Raw genomic sequence first — 17507 nt, forward strand, 5'->3', positions numbered from 1 at the left:
ACACACACACACACACACACATTCCTCACACTCTAACTTGATGTGCTCTTGAACTCCCTTCAGACATTTTGGCAGTCCTGTTGACAGATGTCTTGTTACTGCTACAAGAGAAGGACCAGAGATTTGTCTTCTCCACTGTGGTGAGTTTTGGCTGCCTTTTCTGTTTGTAAACATTAGGGTTAAACATCCTTTAGGCTATAATCAATCAGTAGATCAGTCCTCTTGTAACTGACAGCAGTCACAACAATAGTTGTTTATTGTCTAGGCAGTTTATTTGTGAATGATGCATTTGATCCCAATTAATCCCTATTTACACCTTTTTCCAAGTCATTAGTTGTTGTTACTGGTTTTATTTTGGTTTTATTTTTTTTCTGCCATTCTTTTACAATTGTGTCATAATATTTAAATACATAGTAAAACATATGTTGTACAAAAGAAAAATGACACAATATAGATAGCTTGTACAGGAGCTACACTCCAAGAATGCAGCTGGATTCGGGTTTCACCACAGCTGAATCTGCATGTGTATTTTGAGGCTGCAGTGTTCATGCGTGTGTTGTTGTTGTTTTGTCTGGCCCAGGACAACAAGCCGTCGGTGATCTCACTGCAGAAGCTGATTGTGCGGGAGGTGGCGCACGAGGAGAAGGCCATGTTCCTCATCTGCGCCTCCTCCAATGAGCCCGAGATGTACGAGATCCACACCGCCTCCAAAGAGGAGCGCAACACCTGGATGACTCACATCAGACAGGCTGTGGAGAGGTATGCTGTCCAGCACACTGTTATGTGTGTGTGTGTCTGCATCTTTTGTGTTTTGTTTGTTTGTATGTGTTCATATCCGAACCTGTAGAATGCCTTGTGTAAGATGATTTACTGTGTGTGTGTGTGTGTGTGTGTGTGTGTGTGTGTGTGTGTGTGTGTGTGTCTCACCTTTTTGTTCCTCCTCAGTTGCCCTACCACCGAGGAGCGTCTCTTCAGCGAGGAAGAGGAGGCCCGAGCTGTCAGATTCAAAGAGTTCCAAGGTCAGTTCCCACCTCACCCATCCATGGAGCTCCTTTAGTAAAGCCTTAGACATTCTTGACATTGTTGGTTTAGCTCAGTACGGCACATTACAACTAAAGTAAATAAAATGTTATTCTTAAAGGTGCTCTAAGCGATGTTGGGCAACGTCACTTCTGTTGACGTTCAAACAAAACAGAGAGCTAGCTCACTACACCACCCCCCTCCCTCCTGTGCAATTGAAACTCTCCTAAATGCGCATCTCGTCAGTTATTGGCTGGAACACTGTTATGTTTCGTGGTGCAGGTTGCACCAGTTTGTTTTTGTTGCCGTTTGCGGAGCCTGGGCTGTCTACAGAGACCACGTTTTTTTACGGTGTGTTCAGGGGACAGGCAGCTAGCGGATAGTGAGGAACTGTTTGCTGTATGTGACAAAATGTTTTAGCCTAAAAAACGTGTGACATCGCTTAGAGCACCTTTAATTATAACTTTGTATTATGCATCACTATTAATTATGCATGATGGGAACATAATATCTTGTTCTCAAAGAATGTCACATGCCCCAGTGCTTTCACACAGCACTTCTCTTGTATGTTACAATTTCTCAGAATTCTTTTTAGCGTATATTTTTAGCATGGATGCAGACAGAACTGATCACACAACAGGCCCCATTTACATCACATTGACCACTGAAGTTACTCTTCTCTTCCTCTCTGCGGGGGTGTTTTTTTTTTTAGTCTGACTTTCTCTTCCTTCTTCCGCTTGTTCATGCAGAGCGTCTGAACGCTAAAGACTCACAGATCAGCCAGATCCTGACGGAGAAGCTGGAGCTGTTTGCGGACATGGCCGCGTCAGTGGGAACTGTGGAGGACGCTGGCTCGCGCTCCCGCCTGCTGCTGCGCGGCGATACCTCCGACCTCCAGCAGGGGGAGCAGCTGCTCAAGGGAGCAATCACTGAAGGCAAGGCTCACACATGACACACCAGAGGCAGACCGCTAGTTTAGGACCAGATTTGATGTAAAGCCGTTCAGTTGTTAATTGTTTTGCTAGTTGTTAATACTCGTCTCATGTTTTTGGAGCATGTGGTTAAAGGTCAATGACTCCCGGTCAGACATTAGTGGCCTTGGAGTTTTACAGCCAAAGGTACTGACTTGTTGAGTGTCTTGTGTTCTAGTGGAGAACCTGCAGAACCTGCTGCTGTCCCGCGTGAGAGAACCTGCTCCACGGTCAGAAGAGAGCCAGAGCTCGGGCGTCCTCCCCAAGAGGGCGGACACGTTTGGGGGCTACGACAGCAGCCCCACCATCCTGCAGAAGAGTAAGTCTGACCACCAACCCAGGGGAAAGACGGTCAGGGTGATCTCCACCGAACTGGTCTGTGTCCAACCTGCCAGCATATCATTTGTTTGATGCAGAATGCATCCATGTGATTCCTCTTAACCCATGTTCATTGGATAGAAGGTTGAGGATGTGTGGTGTAGACACAAAAGTATGTGTACACTCCCTTAAAAGCACACTCACACACACACACACACACACAGAACCACATATATGTGTGTGTGCAGACACAGTGCTGAGACAGGCTTGTGCTTATGTGATGCAGACGGCAGCGTGAAGAAGACCAGTGGAGGCCTGAAGTCCAGAGAAAGGAGTCAGAGGGCCAGCTCTGACCCCCTGCTCAAGGAGCTCTGTGGCAGCCAGGGCCTGGAGGAGTCTTCTGTGAGTTTTACACACACACACACACACACACACACACACACACACACACACACACAGTGACTGTGACAGACATTCGCTCACACAGGAGGACTGTGAGGCTCTCATTCCATACGGATGCTCACATACATTTTAGGATAAACACTCATGTAATCTCCACATACCACACACAACAAACACATGCTTGAGCTCGCTCCCAATTACCCATCAATGTATACACCATTTCCTGCACTCACTCAAACGAACAGACACAGACTTCCGAGATGTTCCAGCTCTGCCAAAGTTCAGCCTCGTTGACGCACATGTCGTCTCTGTCCTGTGAAAGCGCTCTGTGATTTCCACAACAATTGACTCCAGCCAATGTTTAGTAAACAGCACCAGGAAGAATCGGATGACTCAATCCAAAGCTTTCCATGCCGTCATTGTCCGTCTGACGTCTGAAAAAAAAAAAAAAAAAAAAAACAGTTCACTTGGTTGGCCTCTTTATTCGTCCCCGGTGTCCATGAGCCATGGGCTGACATTTAAAGCTCTTAAAAAGTGAGCTGGCTGTTAAAAGGCCTCTGGAAAGCCTGGCTCATATTTTCCCTCTCTCTGCCCCCAGCCCCCCCTCTCACAGGTAGATGGGTCCTCTCCAGCCAGCTGGAACCCATCGTGGACCAGCTCCTTTCCCGAGGCTGAGGTAGGGCTTTAAAGAAGCGGCCATTTTGTTTCTTTCCAAATTACTGTGCAGTTAAATAATGGATAAAGGTGTTGTTATATAAGTGGAGTCCCAGTAGCTGTGCTCATATGTGGTGTTGCGTAAGTCAGAATGAGCACTCACTGCCCACCAGCACCCACCCAACCCTCTCTCTCTCTCTCTCTCTCTCTCTCTCTCTCTCTCTCTCTCTCTCTCATGATGCCTCTTCATCTCTCTTGCAGCAGTTCCTCCACAAAGTGCTTCATCTGTCCCAGAGGCTATACAGTCTGCAGGTAAAACATGTCTTGAGTGTGTGTTTTTCCCCCAAAAGCTACTCTCTTGCTGTCCATTAAAATGAAGGTTCGATGCCCTTAAGTTCTTTTAGGCATTAAACAGAGAGTAGGGGCAGTGGATTTAATGGTGCTCGCCAGACATTGAAGCCCACAAGCCCCAGAGTTCAGTAAAATACCTTCTCTAAGAACATCACTCTAAGATTAGTCACATTCTGATCGGTATTGCATGTTTGGGTGTATCTGTGCATGGGAGTCAGGATGTGTGTACATGTCTGTGTGTCTGCTTTGCACAGGCATACCAAACGTGCTTCAGCTCAAAATACCAATCCACTACTAAATACCAATCTAAATACTTCCGTTCCAAATATCAAATGTGCTTCTCATTCCCCGTCTCCCAGGCGATCGTGGCGCAGCAGGACAGCCACCTGGAGCTGCAGCGGGCCTCGCTGAGCGAGCGCGAGCGCCCCGGGGGCGGGCGCCACCGCCTGGTCAACGTCCTGCTGGAGCAGGAGAAGCAGCGCAACCTGGAGAAGCAGCGCGAGGAGCTGGCCCACTTCCACAAGCTGCAGAGCCAGCACCGCAAGGAGCAGGCCAGCTGGGAGCGAGAGCGCGAGCGGCACCGGCGCCGCGAGGCTGACGCCGAGGCGCGGCTGCAGCGCCGTGAGGACGAGTGCCGGCGGCTAGAGGCGCGGCTGGCCGAGGAGCGCGAGGAGCTGGAGCGTCAGCGCCAGACCTACCAGGAGGACCTGGAGCGCCTGCGCGAGTCCACGCGCGCCGTCGAGCGCGAGAAGGAGCGCCTAGAGCAGCAGAAGAAGCTCAAGAAGCACAACACGCTGCCCAGCGTGCCCAGCGCCGGCCTGTTCGCCGGACAGGAGACAGGACAGGTAGGCACACGGAGCTAAGAGTGCCCACCTTGGGTCACTGCGCTAGAGACGTGACCGATCTATAAATAAGAGCTGTCTTGGTGCTTTTCTCGGGAATCCACACCCACAACCCATCCCCAGATCAGTATGAAGACAGGGTAGTGAGTCAGATATTCATGCCTACACACCTACACAATTCTACCTTCCTCTCTTCTTACTGTCCGCACACACACACATGCACACACACATATGCACGCACACACAGACACGCATACACACACACACACACACACATTAAAAACCCATATCTGCACACAGAAATAGGATGCCCTTGCTGGGAGACTTGATCAGTCAATAAATGGGCACCTTAAACTTGAAGGTCCGTTTTCAAGGGAACACTGCAACCACAACCCACCGAGAGAAGCACATGAAATCAATCAGTCAGTCTGTCAGTCATACCTGCTTTAACCGGTTTAGTGTTCTCAGTCTGATGGTAGTCACACCACAGTGTCGATTTCGAGTCAAAAACACTTGGCTAACCCAGAGATGTTGTGATGGTGAGGACATGTCGTATGACATGATTCAGTGCGTCCGCCTTGAGATATATCTGTGTGGTCTCAATATAAGCTTTCACTCTAGCAGCACACACAAGGCTCATCCGTTCTCCTGCCTGCCTGCCACCGGCCTATGAGACATCAGCTGTCTGAACCTGGCAGCCTGGAACAATATGGCTCTGTGTGGGGAAGGCTGGTTTATCTTCCACCAAAGCCAGGCTGTTTACTGATGGCATGCAGGATAGGAAAGGCAATGCCATGAGAAAGAGTGAAGGAAAATCAAGAACAAGAACTTACAAATGAACGGGGGGGAAAAAAGCACTGTGGTATTTGAACCAAAGTTATAACCTGTCACCCACCCCCACAGGAGCGGGTCCCCCCTCCCCTCCCCTCCCCTCCCCTCCTCCACCCCTCCTCCACCCCTCCCCTCCTCCACCCTGGTTGCTCCACCTTTCTGCCTCTACTCCCAGCTCCGTCACAATGCCTCATATTGTGTTGCCCTGCCAGGCGTTGGCGATGCCGTAACTTAAGCCTCCTCTTCAACGGCATGTTGCTTGGGTCTGGGATCCTAAGATTTGGGTTTTGCTTCCTTTTGCTAGTGCACAGGTATCCTGTTCCTGCCAGAACAAGCTGCAGTGTCCCCAACACCCCACATCAGCCGATAGGAGTTGAAGCTTGCCGACCACCCCACCCCTTGCTATCATAGGGTCGATGGACATCAGTTGCCTCACACACACACACACACACACACACACACGTACGTCACCAGCCACTGGCCCGGCTAGATTAATTTCACGGCCAGCCAGACAGACGTTCTTGATTGGCAAAGATGTTTTTGGGGCCAGAATCAAGAATCCGTCTCGGACTCTGACGTGCCTGACACAAGTCCACCATTCATGACACCCCCCACACTTGCACCCTCCCCCACTCACACACCCTGCAAACGTCACGCATTGATCGAGTTAAGGCTTGGAGGAGATATTTTCGAAGTATCCTTGACTTGCCTGGCTCCTCTTCGGTTAAGTCGTAGCTCATCAACATCACGCACGCACACGAACAAACAAACACACTCTCTGTCCCTCTCTGTCACTCACTCACTCACACATACACACACACAAATCACTCACTGATGCAGCCTGTCTGAAACTTGTGCAGCTGACAGGAATTATCTGTGCTCCAGGCATCTAATTTCTGCTATGAGGTCAGGCTGTCACGCCGGACGCTTCCTGGCCTCGGGTCTCTGGTCATCTCCCTGTGCCCTTTGGCTAACACGCAGCACTGAGATTCACCCTCTGCTGCCTTGTGACACCCTGGATAAAGAGAGAAGGATATGGCCGTCTGTGAGCTGTGAAGAAAGTCACTTTGTAGTCTTCAGAATGAATGGATAGAATTGTAGGCTCTACTGTGGATCACTATTGAATTTGTGCATTTTGGTGTAGCTGTCATATGTTGGCAGTTGCTCATCGCTGCATATTTCAGACAGCTATTTTTATAGCAGAATCCCAAACCCTCTTGCTTTTTCTCTTTGTTTATTTTGGCATGGCAGCCATTAAACGCTATCTTCTTGTCTAAAGTAACCTCCGCCTCCGCTTTTTGCTTTTTTTTTTTTTTTGGGCTTCGTTCCAAGGCAACGCCTCCTGGGAGTTTTCATCAAAACCAATCATTAGAGAATCGACAGCGCTGATGTTGAGACGCCGCGGGCGCTCGGCTATTTCGTAACCATCGTTTATTCCTCTCCGGTTGTCTCTGGCAACACGTCTGGACATGCCCCCGGGGCCGAGGCAGCTGCCGGTGGTATCTCTGCGCCGTCCGGCACACCTTGGCACTGTTATCAATGTGTACAATCAGTTTGCCCTCAGGACGCCTAGAATGAGTGTTATGAAAGAGAGAGAGTGAGGCATTTCATCTGATTGCTACATGTGTTTCTGGAACAGACAGGAAACATCTGCCTTGGTTATGCGTTGAGGAATTGGGGATTGTGTATATTTCACCAAAGGTACATTACACGCCTGATAAACATTAAGACATCTACCTGGCTTCAGTGGTGACTGATGATTTGACTAACAATAACTGAATCTGATGAAATATACTGTAAATTTGGCAGCCATAACCTCTCCAACTTAAAATAGAAACCAAAGAGATTGTTCAGCAGCACAGGACGTTCTTGAGAGATCATCATTTACCGATGAGAGTTCTGCGGTGTGATCACCAGTTCAGTTCAGTCCAGTCCAGTCTGTTGGGTGACATTAACATAGCTGACCCTTTGCAAAAATAAATTGTTTATTAAAGGCACCCTTATCTGTTTCTTGACCTTAACATAAAGTTTCCAAAACCATTTTGATGGCAGATTACCTCATAACATGACAAACGGCACTTCTGCCATTTTTCTGCCATTGTTCTGCCATTCGGCCCTCTGTAGGCGATTACCGACCTAGCAACTTTCTAGTTTCGGTTAGGAAACAGAAAAGAGCTGCTATGCTACAGGAATTCAGAGATATTTTTCTACAGACTGCTGTCGGTGCATTCCTTCTATCGGAGTTCTATTTATACTTTGTTGCAAAAGATGCGTATTGAGTTTGTTTATTATTGTGCTTCTCAACTTTGCTCTCGGGGGGACCCTGAGAGCAAATCTTGTTATAGGGTGCCTTTAATGGCAAGCATTGCATCTTTCTGGTAGGCTATGCTTTTAGGCAGACGTGGCTTTAACATCTAAAAATGAAAGGTAAAAGTACAGTCCATGGCTCTTTTTTGGCAAATTTGAATGGCTAATTGCTCGTTTCAGTCTAGCTGTCTCTTCAGTGTTTGTGCTCAAAACAACTCTAGTGTTTGTACACTGTCCTGGCTCTGGAACTGGAAAATAAACAGAGTGGCTGGGCCTGAGCCATGAACAGTCCCTGCCAGTCAACACACGTGCTACAGGAGCACTGAAGAGTGCAATATGAACACAAATAGCAACATGTATCACCAATATCACGAGACCGAAATCCTCACCAAAAGATGCATTCCCTAATTTGCTCTTCGATACATAGGTAAGAGATTATGAGATTAAGGGTCTGTGTTAATCCAGATATATGACACGGGTGAGTGTGTGGTTGGTAAAGGATATCCCCACGCCTGTGACTCAGCTGTAGACGCAAGGCGGAGGATCTGCTCCAGTCATTTTGTTTTCTTACTGGGAAGCTGTCAAATGTTGGCGGAATGGTAGGCAGAGATACAAAGTCTCTGCCTACCATTCCGCTCGCTCACCTTGAATAAATAGATTGTTCATACATTTGGTTGGACTGCATTCAATTCATGGATAAAGTACATCGAACACAGATTACTGGCGATAAAGACTCCAAGTGGGTTGTGCCGGGATATCGCGACTCATCAAATGTCTCTCTTTCAATCAGAAATGTTAAAAACTGTTCCATTCGACTGTTGTATAATACCTAATTTGGTCATTGAGCATTAGTGTCATGTTCTGCAGCTTGAGTTGCCCTTGCCCATGGCACGGACATGAAAATCTGCCCTGGAGCATCCGCCTCCACCCCAGCATTCCTGAACCATGGCTGTTAGCCCTGGGCCAGTTGAGTCCTCTCTTTTTCTCTCTCTCTCTTTCTCTTTTTGTTTCTCACTCTCTCTCACTCTCTCTTGCTCTCTTTCTTTCTTTCTGTTTCTTTCTCTCTCCCTCCCTCCTTGTCTTAGTCACTTCCTCACTCCAGGGTTCACAACACTGTGTTCTGGAACAGGGCCAGGTGCTTCACTCCTCCTGTGGACTTCAGTGTCCTCAGGGCTCCATATCTCTCCTTCTATTTTTCCTCTCAATTCTCCCTCGCTCTCTCTCTCTCGCGCTCTCGCTCTCTCTCTCTCTCTCTCTCTCTCTCTCTCTCTCTCTCTCTCTCTCTCTCGCTCTCTCTGTCTCTTCCAGTATCTCGTTGGGTGCAGAATTCAGGCTTGACTTGCTAACACTTGGGAATTGGTCTGGTACACATCCTTTCATTTGCACAGGGAAGTACGCATTGCTCCTTGTCAAACATTGTTCATGTGATGCTTCACATACATGAGTCAACATGAATGAGCAGGACGTTGACATTAATTGATGGCTTTAAGTGGAGGTCATGTCGATGCATTTCTCTCGCTGAGTCAGGTTGAGAGTGTGTTGCGGTTGCTCTGGCGTTGCTAAGTGTCGTGACTAATCAAAGTGCTCATCCTTTGTCTGGCTCCAGGCATCTAATTTCTGCGATGAGGTCAGGCTGTCACGCTGGACGCTCCCTGGCCTCGGGCCTCTGGATATCCCCTCTCTGCTCCGTTCCCTCTGGCTAACCCACAGCACCGAGATTTCGCCCTCTGCTGTCTGGTGACACCCTGGCTAGGAAGAGATATGGCAGTCTTCTGAGAGCTGTGAGGATAGTCTCTTACTAGCATTCAGAATGAATGGAGAGAATTTGTCCTGTGGATCACTACAAAATTGATGGCCTTAAGTGGAAGCCTTATAGATGCAAAGCTTGCTCACCTCTCTCTCGCTAAGTCAGATTGAGAGAGCGTGTTGCGGTTGCTCTGGCACGGCTAAGTGTCGTGACTAATCAAAGTGCTCATCCCTTGCCTGGATCTGTTTTGTTCGGTTCACTCGTCTGGCGCTTGAAGCTTGGTTCGTAAACACCAGCCTATATCTTTATTCTCAAGTACTCATGTAACATAACATGAGCACCACTGTGGTGGAACAAAATGCTGACACAGGTCGTAAACAAGGGCAACAGCAACAACAAAAGATTTTTTGGTGTTTGGATCAGAGTCCTGGCGGCTGTGGTTGCTGAGGCACTCTTGAGTGTTGTGAGTAATTACCCATCATGCCCTGATGGTGAGCATGTGCAGCCTGCTCCCCATTACCATGGTGCCTCAGGTCTCCCCAGATGTACCTGATCCTGCCTGCTCTGGTCCTGGTGAATAAAGATGAGACCCGCCAACCACCCTTGTGATGAGTGACCTAGTTATGAGAGCGGTGGTGGCAGGGGGCACCTGAGTCTCACGTTTAGGTCGCCTGCGTCGTCAGCAGAAACGTCAGGGCTCTTTAGTGATGAGTATCTCAGGCGAGGCAGGATGGAAGGGGGGGGGGGGTGGGGGGTGGTTGAAGCCACAACCTGTAATTATCTATAAGCACCCTCTCATTTGAAGTGCGGCTGGAGCTCGGCCAAGACTGATTGTTTATATGTTGTCAGTCAAGGCTTATGTGCATCGGTACAGCCGAGCCCAGGTCTTTATTTTTTGAAAAGCCCCGGATAAGTCCCTGCATTTATGGATGGCACCTTTCCTGCGGTGCAAACACAATGGAGCGCCTGTGTGCCGAGGACGCCAGAGCTGGGAAAGCTGCAGCCTCTGCCACTCCCCAGGGTTCCACAAAGACTCCTCTGTGAGCTTCTGGAACCGGTTCTGTGGTCGTTGCTGTTCCCAGGTTCTAGCACACCTCAAACAGTACGTACTCAGGGACATCGGCGCTGCAGAAGGGAAGCCTAAGTGCCGAATGAACGGTTGCCTGCTTGCATGACCCCTCACATACCCTCTGGCCTTGGAAGGTTGAGTTGGAGGATCTTCCTCACAGCTGGAGACATCTGGTCCTGTGGGAGATACCCTCCCACCCTGTTCCCCTGCTCCTCACCCTGTCGTCCCCCCCCCCCCCCCCATCCTCCTCCAGCTCGGACTGGAGCTCTGTTCTTGTGAGTCACACAGAAGACGGCCTCTCCCACACAGCACCCGAAGACCCTTCTGGTGCTCCGCATACAGAGACATTCTGCTTTTGATTTAGAACAAGCTTGTTGGATGTCTTTCAGGCGTACTTCAAACATACTTATATGTGTACTTATGCACTATATAGTGCCCTATGTAGAAAATGAGTAGGTTTTCTCAAGACATGAATTGTCAGAGTAAGATAAACCTCTGTTTTTAGTGCTTTCTTTTGCAGGCAGATGGACCAGAAGTTAATTCAGTACTACTCCTAAACCTCTGTTTTCTGAGTTTAGTCTAAATATATATTGCAGGGAGTATAAGCACTGTCATTTGGAGCACTCGCCGGAGCGATGGCAGCCTTACCGCCTCCCTCTCCTCTCTGATACAGAGGCCAATCTGTAATCATGTCAGCTGTGGCCATTGTTCATCTGGCACGTTTGCAAGTTGCAACTGCACTCAGATCAGCTGCAGAACTTCATACACACACACACACACACACACACACAAACACACACTCCGTGCCGCCCGCTGGTGTTTCTCATTTCACCCTCTGGCCATAAATATCCGTCTGGCACACGAACAGATTCTGTTTCCCCAACGACGCGTCGACGACGCGTCTTCCCTCCCGCTCGTTAGTCGCCATGTTCAAAGAGACCGCCTGCTTCGCTTTCAAAAATGAGCAACAGTCAGGGCCTCGTCGAACCATCTCTCCCCCAGGCTCTTGGAGACGTGAAAATATAAAACATGTTCAGCAGGCCTCAGTCAAGCCAGATGTGCTTGCTGTTCACCATTAACTGTTTGTTTACCGTCGGTTAATTTCACAGTTGCCAACAGGTTGGGAAAATGTATTTTTAGCTCTGTACGTTATGTAGATTGACTTTGTGGAGATTTGCTTTACTATTTTTGCCAAAATTCATGGACAAAAATCAACATCCACAGCAAAAGAATCTTATCTATAAAGATAGCTGTGTCTCTTCACACAAAAGCATACTAATATAGAGGAGAGTATGCAGAAGAAGTAATCTCCTGGAGTACTAATGTTGATTCATGCTCTCTGTGTGATAGTGCACACAACCCAATCTCTCCTAATGTTCCTTTTCCCTGTCCTCCCCTTCTCCTCTCCAGCACCTCCCGCTGTCGTCCAGCTTTAACGGGGAGCTGCTGCTAGGCCTGGGGACGACAGTGGACCCGGCACTGCCGCCCAAGCCCCTGGTGCGCTCCAGCCTGTCCATCTCCCCGGCCGACTACCCTGAGCGGCCCGAGCTGAAGCCGACGACGGCGGGCAAAAGCTCGGAGGTGCCCATCCACTTGATCAGCACCACCAACCAGCTGCACAAGCAGGGCGCCGTCCAGCAGCAGATCCCCACCAAGCTGGCCGCCCTCAGCAAGGGCAAGGAGAAGGGAGGCAAGAGCAAGGGCTCGCACCGCACCGAGAGCTCAGGTGAGGGAACACACACACACACACACACACACACACACACACACATACACACACACACACACACACATACACACACACATACACACACATACACACACACACACACACACATACACACACACACACACACACACCTTTTTTTTTTATCTCACTCTCTCACCCAGACACACCACACTCTCTCACAGGAATGTGTGACTGTCTGTGATCATGTGAATCCATTCACATCTGCATATATAGCCTCACAATGCTCTACAGCTCGCGTGAGGAGACACAGACTCGTACTCTTAGAAGCCTCTCTGCTCTCATCAGATCGGATAGCTCGATTATTGTGCCTCACTTTGGATAAAAGCCTCTTCCGAATTAATAAATGTAAACGTTGCACGCTCCTACTCCCTCATAACAGTAATACCGCATGCTTTGTTTATGTGCACAGCCTCCGTGGACATGAAGCAGATGCTGCCCCTGAAGCTCTCCGCGCGGGACGATGGCTCTCTGAGAGCCAAGCGCTCCATCAGCCCCTGCCACCAGATCCACATCCAGCCTCCAGGTACCATAAACACAGCAGAGCTCCTCTCAATAAGACCTACAGCAACAGAATAAACATACACATCGACACTTACACTAAAGAAACCAGGTCTGATGCATAAAGCCCATTGTTTTGTTGTGTGTGTGTGTGTGTGTGTGTGTGTGTGTGTGTGTGTGTGTGTGTGTGTGTGTGTGGTCCATACAGAACCAGTGAACCCTCCAGAAGTCTACTATGAGCCCCCACCGCCTCCCCCACAGCCGATCCACCCCAGCATCACACACAGACCCCCCAGCCAACTGCAGAATCTGCCCCCACCCCCATACAAAATCACGGAGGATGTCACCAAGGAGGATGTCATTTTCTTCTGAGGATCCTGCAAGCCTCGTGCTTGTTGCAATGCATCCTGGGACCAAAGGGAGGCCCGGAGCCGTGTAAAGCACACAAGCACATGCAACATTTCTTTTAAGAACAACTTTTTTTTTTTTTAACTAGAGTTTTATTCCTCCCCCAACTAATGCCACAAACCAGACTTTGGGAAAAAAAAGAACATTTTAAAATCAAACGTTGAATTTTGTGTGAAGACGATGCAGGAAGAAAAAGAGAAACATTTTTAGATGTAGATGTTTAATAAGAGATGATGTCTGGCAGAATCCAAAGACTTAAAAAAAAAAAAAAAGTGATGAAGGAACAACAAAAAAGGAAGGCAAGCCTGAGGAGGAGGAGGAGGATGACTACCACGATGATGAAGGTGCAGGGTGATGAAGGAAGACTGTCATTGTGAGCAGGTGTTACTTGAGTTTGAGTGTGACAAGAGTGTTTCAGAGGAAGGTGAGAGGGAGGAGTGAACCTCCGTAATGGGTGACTTTACCTCACGCCATTGAGGTGGAAGCTTTGCACTCTGCAAAATAGTAATTTAATGGCACATATGGTGTCCTTATTCATTTGTTTCTTTCTGTCTACTTTTGTTTTGTTTTTTAAGCTGGGCCGTGTACAATGCCAATCAAAGCTTAAAAGCAGCTGTGTCGCTCTGCTGTTTAAAAAAAAAAAGGAGGAAAAAAAGTACACTGAAGTTAAGAATGAAGTATTTTCGAGGTTTTAATTCGCTGAACACTGTGGAGCTTTCTTTGCACACCACAGCATGCTGTTTTATGCATTTCAATTCCACTGCTGGAAATTCTACAGCAGCCACTCGCCCTATGGAGCCTGTTGGATTTTGTTTTCTCTCTTCAAGGAGCATCTTTTCTCTGTGAAATATACATCCGTTTTGTGAATGGCTCATTTGATCATGATGGTGATCAGTGGTTTGTCTTCAGTGGTCACACATTTCAAACAAAGGCTTGAGGTATGAAAGATGGTTAACGTGATGGTTTAATTAACGTCATAATGCTGTAATCTCTACAGGATCAAATTCTTAATTCTGTGGTTATGCTGTGAAGATCCTCTCGAGTAGTGGCTGAGGGGCTGTTTTTATAAGCCTGTAAGCATCAAAGAACCTAGATGTCAGAGACCCTGACCGTAATGAATGACTAAATTCAGAGCTTAGATATGTACTAGAGCTGGATAATCAACCTTATGACGACAAGCACGTGACATACAAACTCCTGGTACACCTTCAAACTGTTGCTGAAGAGTTGTATGTTCTCTAATGCTGGGTTTCCTAAAAGCACCAACAGCAAGTCTCAAGACTGAACATCTTCGTGGATCAAAACCTGTTGCACTGTATAAATGATCTGCTCTGCTGTGGTTGTATAGGTGTTGTCATGTCAGCGTTCCCAAGCTAAGATAAGTGCCTGAAGGCCATGATCGTTAGCTGAGAGGTGAGTAGCAGGATGGACAGGTTTCACTGAACAACTATCCTCTGTGGTGATGGTGTATTAAGTCTTTATGGGGGAAAATCACTGTGTATCCCTGTGATGTATATATACTTTGTAAGCTCCTCATGCATCCTTAGTGCATGGTCACGTGGTGAAGCTACCTTTTATGAAGGGATGGGGAATGTATGTGAGAGCTATTTTTGGTTAGAGGTTTTAAGTCTGAAGTCTGTTTTAAAGTCAGAGGAAAACTATGCTATGTGTAGTGAACTGTATCCTGTGTTTTAGGTTGTTTTGATGTTTGATTATTTTTAGAGGACTGTGCATTGATGTCGCTTAATAACATTTCGAGACGAGAGTGGGCTATCTTGTGAACTCTGGATGTTCTTTCTCCTGTCATACATTTTTAATGTTGACTGATCAAAAAATGATTCTCCACACATTTCAGTCGACTGACCAAAGAGACCACACAAGACCTAATTGACCCCCCCCCCTTACCGTGAAAGTATACTATTATTACAAAAAAACCTACCCTAAAGCCCTGGTCATGTAAAGTCACTGTGCCCGACCCTGCTGGTAATCCTCCATTAGATAAGAGTTTTAACACTCCTTCAGCACACACCATTGTGCTCTGTCTCCGAGACTCCCATCAGGTGCAGGAGAGGCTGAGTGAGCAGGATTGGAGTGTCGGATTAGAACACTGGAGCTCGGCTGGACTCTGGAGGGGGACAAAGCCCCTCCTGCCCCTGATGGTGGAGAATGTGCTTTTCAAATGCCAGTCAAGATGGACCCTTTGATCAGCGCATTGAGCAGCTGAGCACTTTAGATGTGTCCAGGAGCCCCCAGTCCCCTTCCGAATGCCCCAACCCCACCTCACCCAACCCTTCAAGTCCGAAGATTCTGCACGCTGGGTGAAGATTTAAACCTGTCTGTGATTGTACCGCCACTGGCCACTTGAATCTCTGATGTCTTATGAAGAAAAAAACTATATTATTTGGTAGCAGCCTCCTGTCTGCCACTGTGTCTGTGTCAGTGGAGATTGCTTGTTGAAAGGTTATCTGTAGAAATGTGTTAGTTTTACCTCTAGGTATGCTTTGAGGACCTTGTGTAATGTGTAAATATCACTTTGTTTTTGCATACCACCAATTTACACTAGTCACTTTTTGGATAGTAGCGAACTTGAAGGAGAAGCCTATATTAATAATGAAGTATTTTGGTCGTGATTTGACTGAGGTTTGTAGCACGCTGGGCAATGATTTGTTTTCTATTGTTATTTTGCATCACTCCAAAACATAGAGATCTGTTGACACACAATTGCTGCCTTAGGAAAAAAAATAATTTTAGTAATAAAATGTCTTCAAGAAACTTTATCTCTGTGTGCGTGTTTGTGTGGATGTGTGTGTTTTATGGTGCCAAGTTCTGTGCTGGAGGATACAGAGAGAAGTGATTGTGTTAGCCACATAAAACACAGACCAACACAACTTTCATACACAACATCGCCTGCCAACTTCAGTGGAAGCTTCCAGAAGCTCTCGGGTTCTCTTTTCACTTCAAAAAAACACTCAGAACTCGACCCTGCTGCAGCGAGTGAAAATAAAATCGTGGACGGTCACATTTGATATTCTTTACCGTAGAGGCAATATAACGTAGCAAGTGTAATGTTATGTCTCCGAGCCAGTCTCCATCACTGTACATCTGGCTCCAGAGCTGTTGTTCCTGGCACCGGGCCCTGGGGGCCCCGAGACACAAAGCCCAGCTTGCTTGGGACCTGTTGGCCATTTCTGGGGACAGGCCTAATTACAGGCTCGCGACTGGAAGAGCTATTTTCAGGTGGTGCGGCTTCACTCCGCCGATCCCTGCAGGACAGACCGAGTGGCCAGCTCGTTGCATCTTATTTTTTTCTGTGCTCTTCAGTGCAGGGTGATGCCACCACTGTGTGTCTTGTGTGATTTTTTTGTGGCCTCTTTTGTCTCCTGCTGGGCTATACTTGGGGCCTTTCCCTTTGCGGAGTTGCTTTTCCTCCCCCCAAACCCAACCCCATCCCGCCCCCCCCCCCCCGCCCCCCTTGGGCGGCGTGAGCCAGGCGGGGAAGTGCTGGATGTCAACACTATTCTTTTTCCAATTGTAGTCATTTTGTGTTGAGGCTTCAAAGGGGAGAAAAACAAATGGAGAAACCCAAAGTGCTCATCTGTGGAGAAAATGGATTTCAGTCACTCGCTCCATGCAGTCAGTATATGCTGCAAGCATTTGGGTCCGCAAGGCCCCTTCTTCACATTAGAGTAATTTAATCTAATGCAATAGCATATCCTTGATGGTGGGTTGTAGTTTCATTGCTCTCTTGCCATCATAAAGAATGATTTTCCTGCAAGACAAAGCTTCCTTTCTTCTAAGGCAGCGCAGAAGGTGATGAAGTGATAACATGCTTTAAAACACGCCAGTAACTTCTCTGGTGGCAATAATGTGTGTGTGGAGGCAGGGCGTGCAGTGCACACACACCCAGGATTATGTAAGCACTCAGAGGAGCGGTCTGCTGAGCTTTGAGGATCTCTGTACGGTGCACTCAAGTCTGTCCATACTGGGTGGCTAAGGTATCCCTGGCAACAAGTTTATGGGATGGTCGTCTTTATGGCTTCTTGTGTAACTGGTCTCTATTCCAAGCGCTCACTGAAAGCTCATGGGCATGAATGACCGCTCTGTCTCTCCTGGACATCATTTAGATGTAGATAAAAGATACTTTATCGCTGAAAGGACCACAACTCTTTGTCTCTCACAGAGAAACCGATAAAATGCCTGCAGTCCTCTTTACCATGTTTTTTCCTTCTGTTCTACACAGATTGGACGGTTAGAGACATTGGTCTTGGCTGACGAGGAGCCAAACCCCAGCCTTTGATACTGGGCCATGTCAGAATCAGGTTGCAGCGCCTCGCTTTAG

General features: G+C 47.8%; 1 protein-coding gene across 3 annotated transcripts in view; it reads left to right on the top strand.

Annotated features, from left to right (window-relative positions):
• Positions 1-15943, top strand: part of arhgef18b (rho/rac guanine nucleotide exchange factor (GEF) 18b) — a 43881-nt gene extending 27938 nt beyond the window's left edge. Inside the window, exons 20-31 of one of the 3 annotated variants that reach the window (XM_042057421.1) lie at positions 64-140; positions 581-759; positions 946-1019; positions 1770-1955; positions 2170-2310; positions 2596-2711; positions 3310-3387; positions 3600-3677; positions 4076-4561; positions 11923-12238; positions 12672-12785; positions 12969-15943. In XM_042057421.1, the coding sequence (XP_041913355.1) occupies positions 64-140; positions 581-759; positions 946-1019; positions 1770-1955; positions 2170-2310; positions 2596-2711; positions 3310-3387; positions 3600-3677; positions 4076-4561; positions 11923-12238; positions 12672-12785; positions 12969-13132 (2009 nt within the window). In that variant the 3' untranslated portion in view covers positions 13133-15943. The remainder of the gene's footprint in view (positions 1-63; positions 141-580; positions 760-945; positions 1020-1769; positions 1956-2169; positions 2311-2595; positions 2712-3309; positions 3388-3599; positions 3678-4075; positions 4562-11922; positions 12239-12671; positions 12786-12968) is intronic. The other 2 variants (XM_042057423.1, XM_042057422.1) reach the window with 2 other exon arrangements.
• The last annotated feature ends 1564 nt before the right edge of the window (positions 15944-17507 follow it).

This window comes from Alosa sapidissima, chromosome 12 (assembly GCF_018492685.1).
Source record: "Alosa sapidissima isolate fAloSap1 chromosome 12, fAloSap1.pri, whole genome shotgun sequence".
In the NCBI taxonomy this organism is placed as follows: domain Eukaryota; kingdom Metazoa; phylum Chordata; class Actinopteri; order Clupeiformes; family Clupeidae; genus Alosa; species Alosa sapidissima.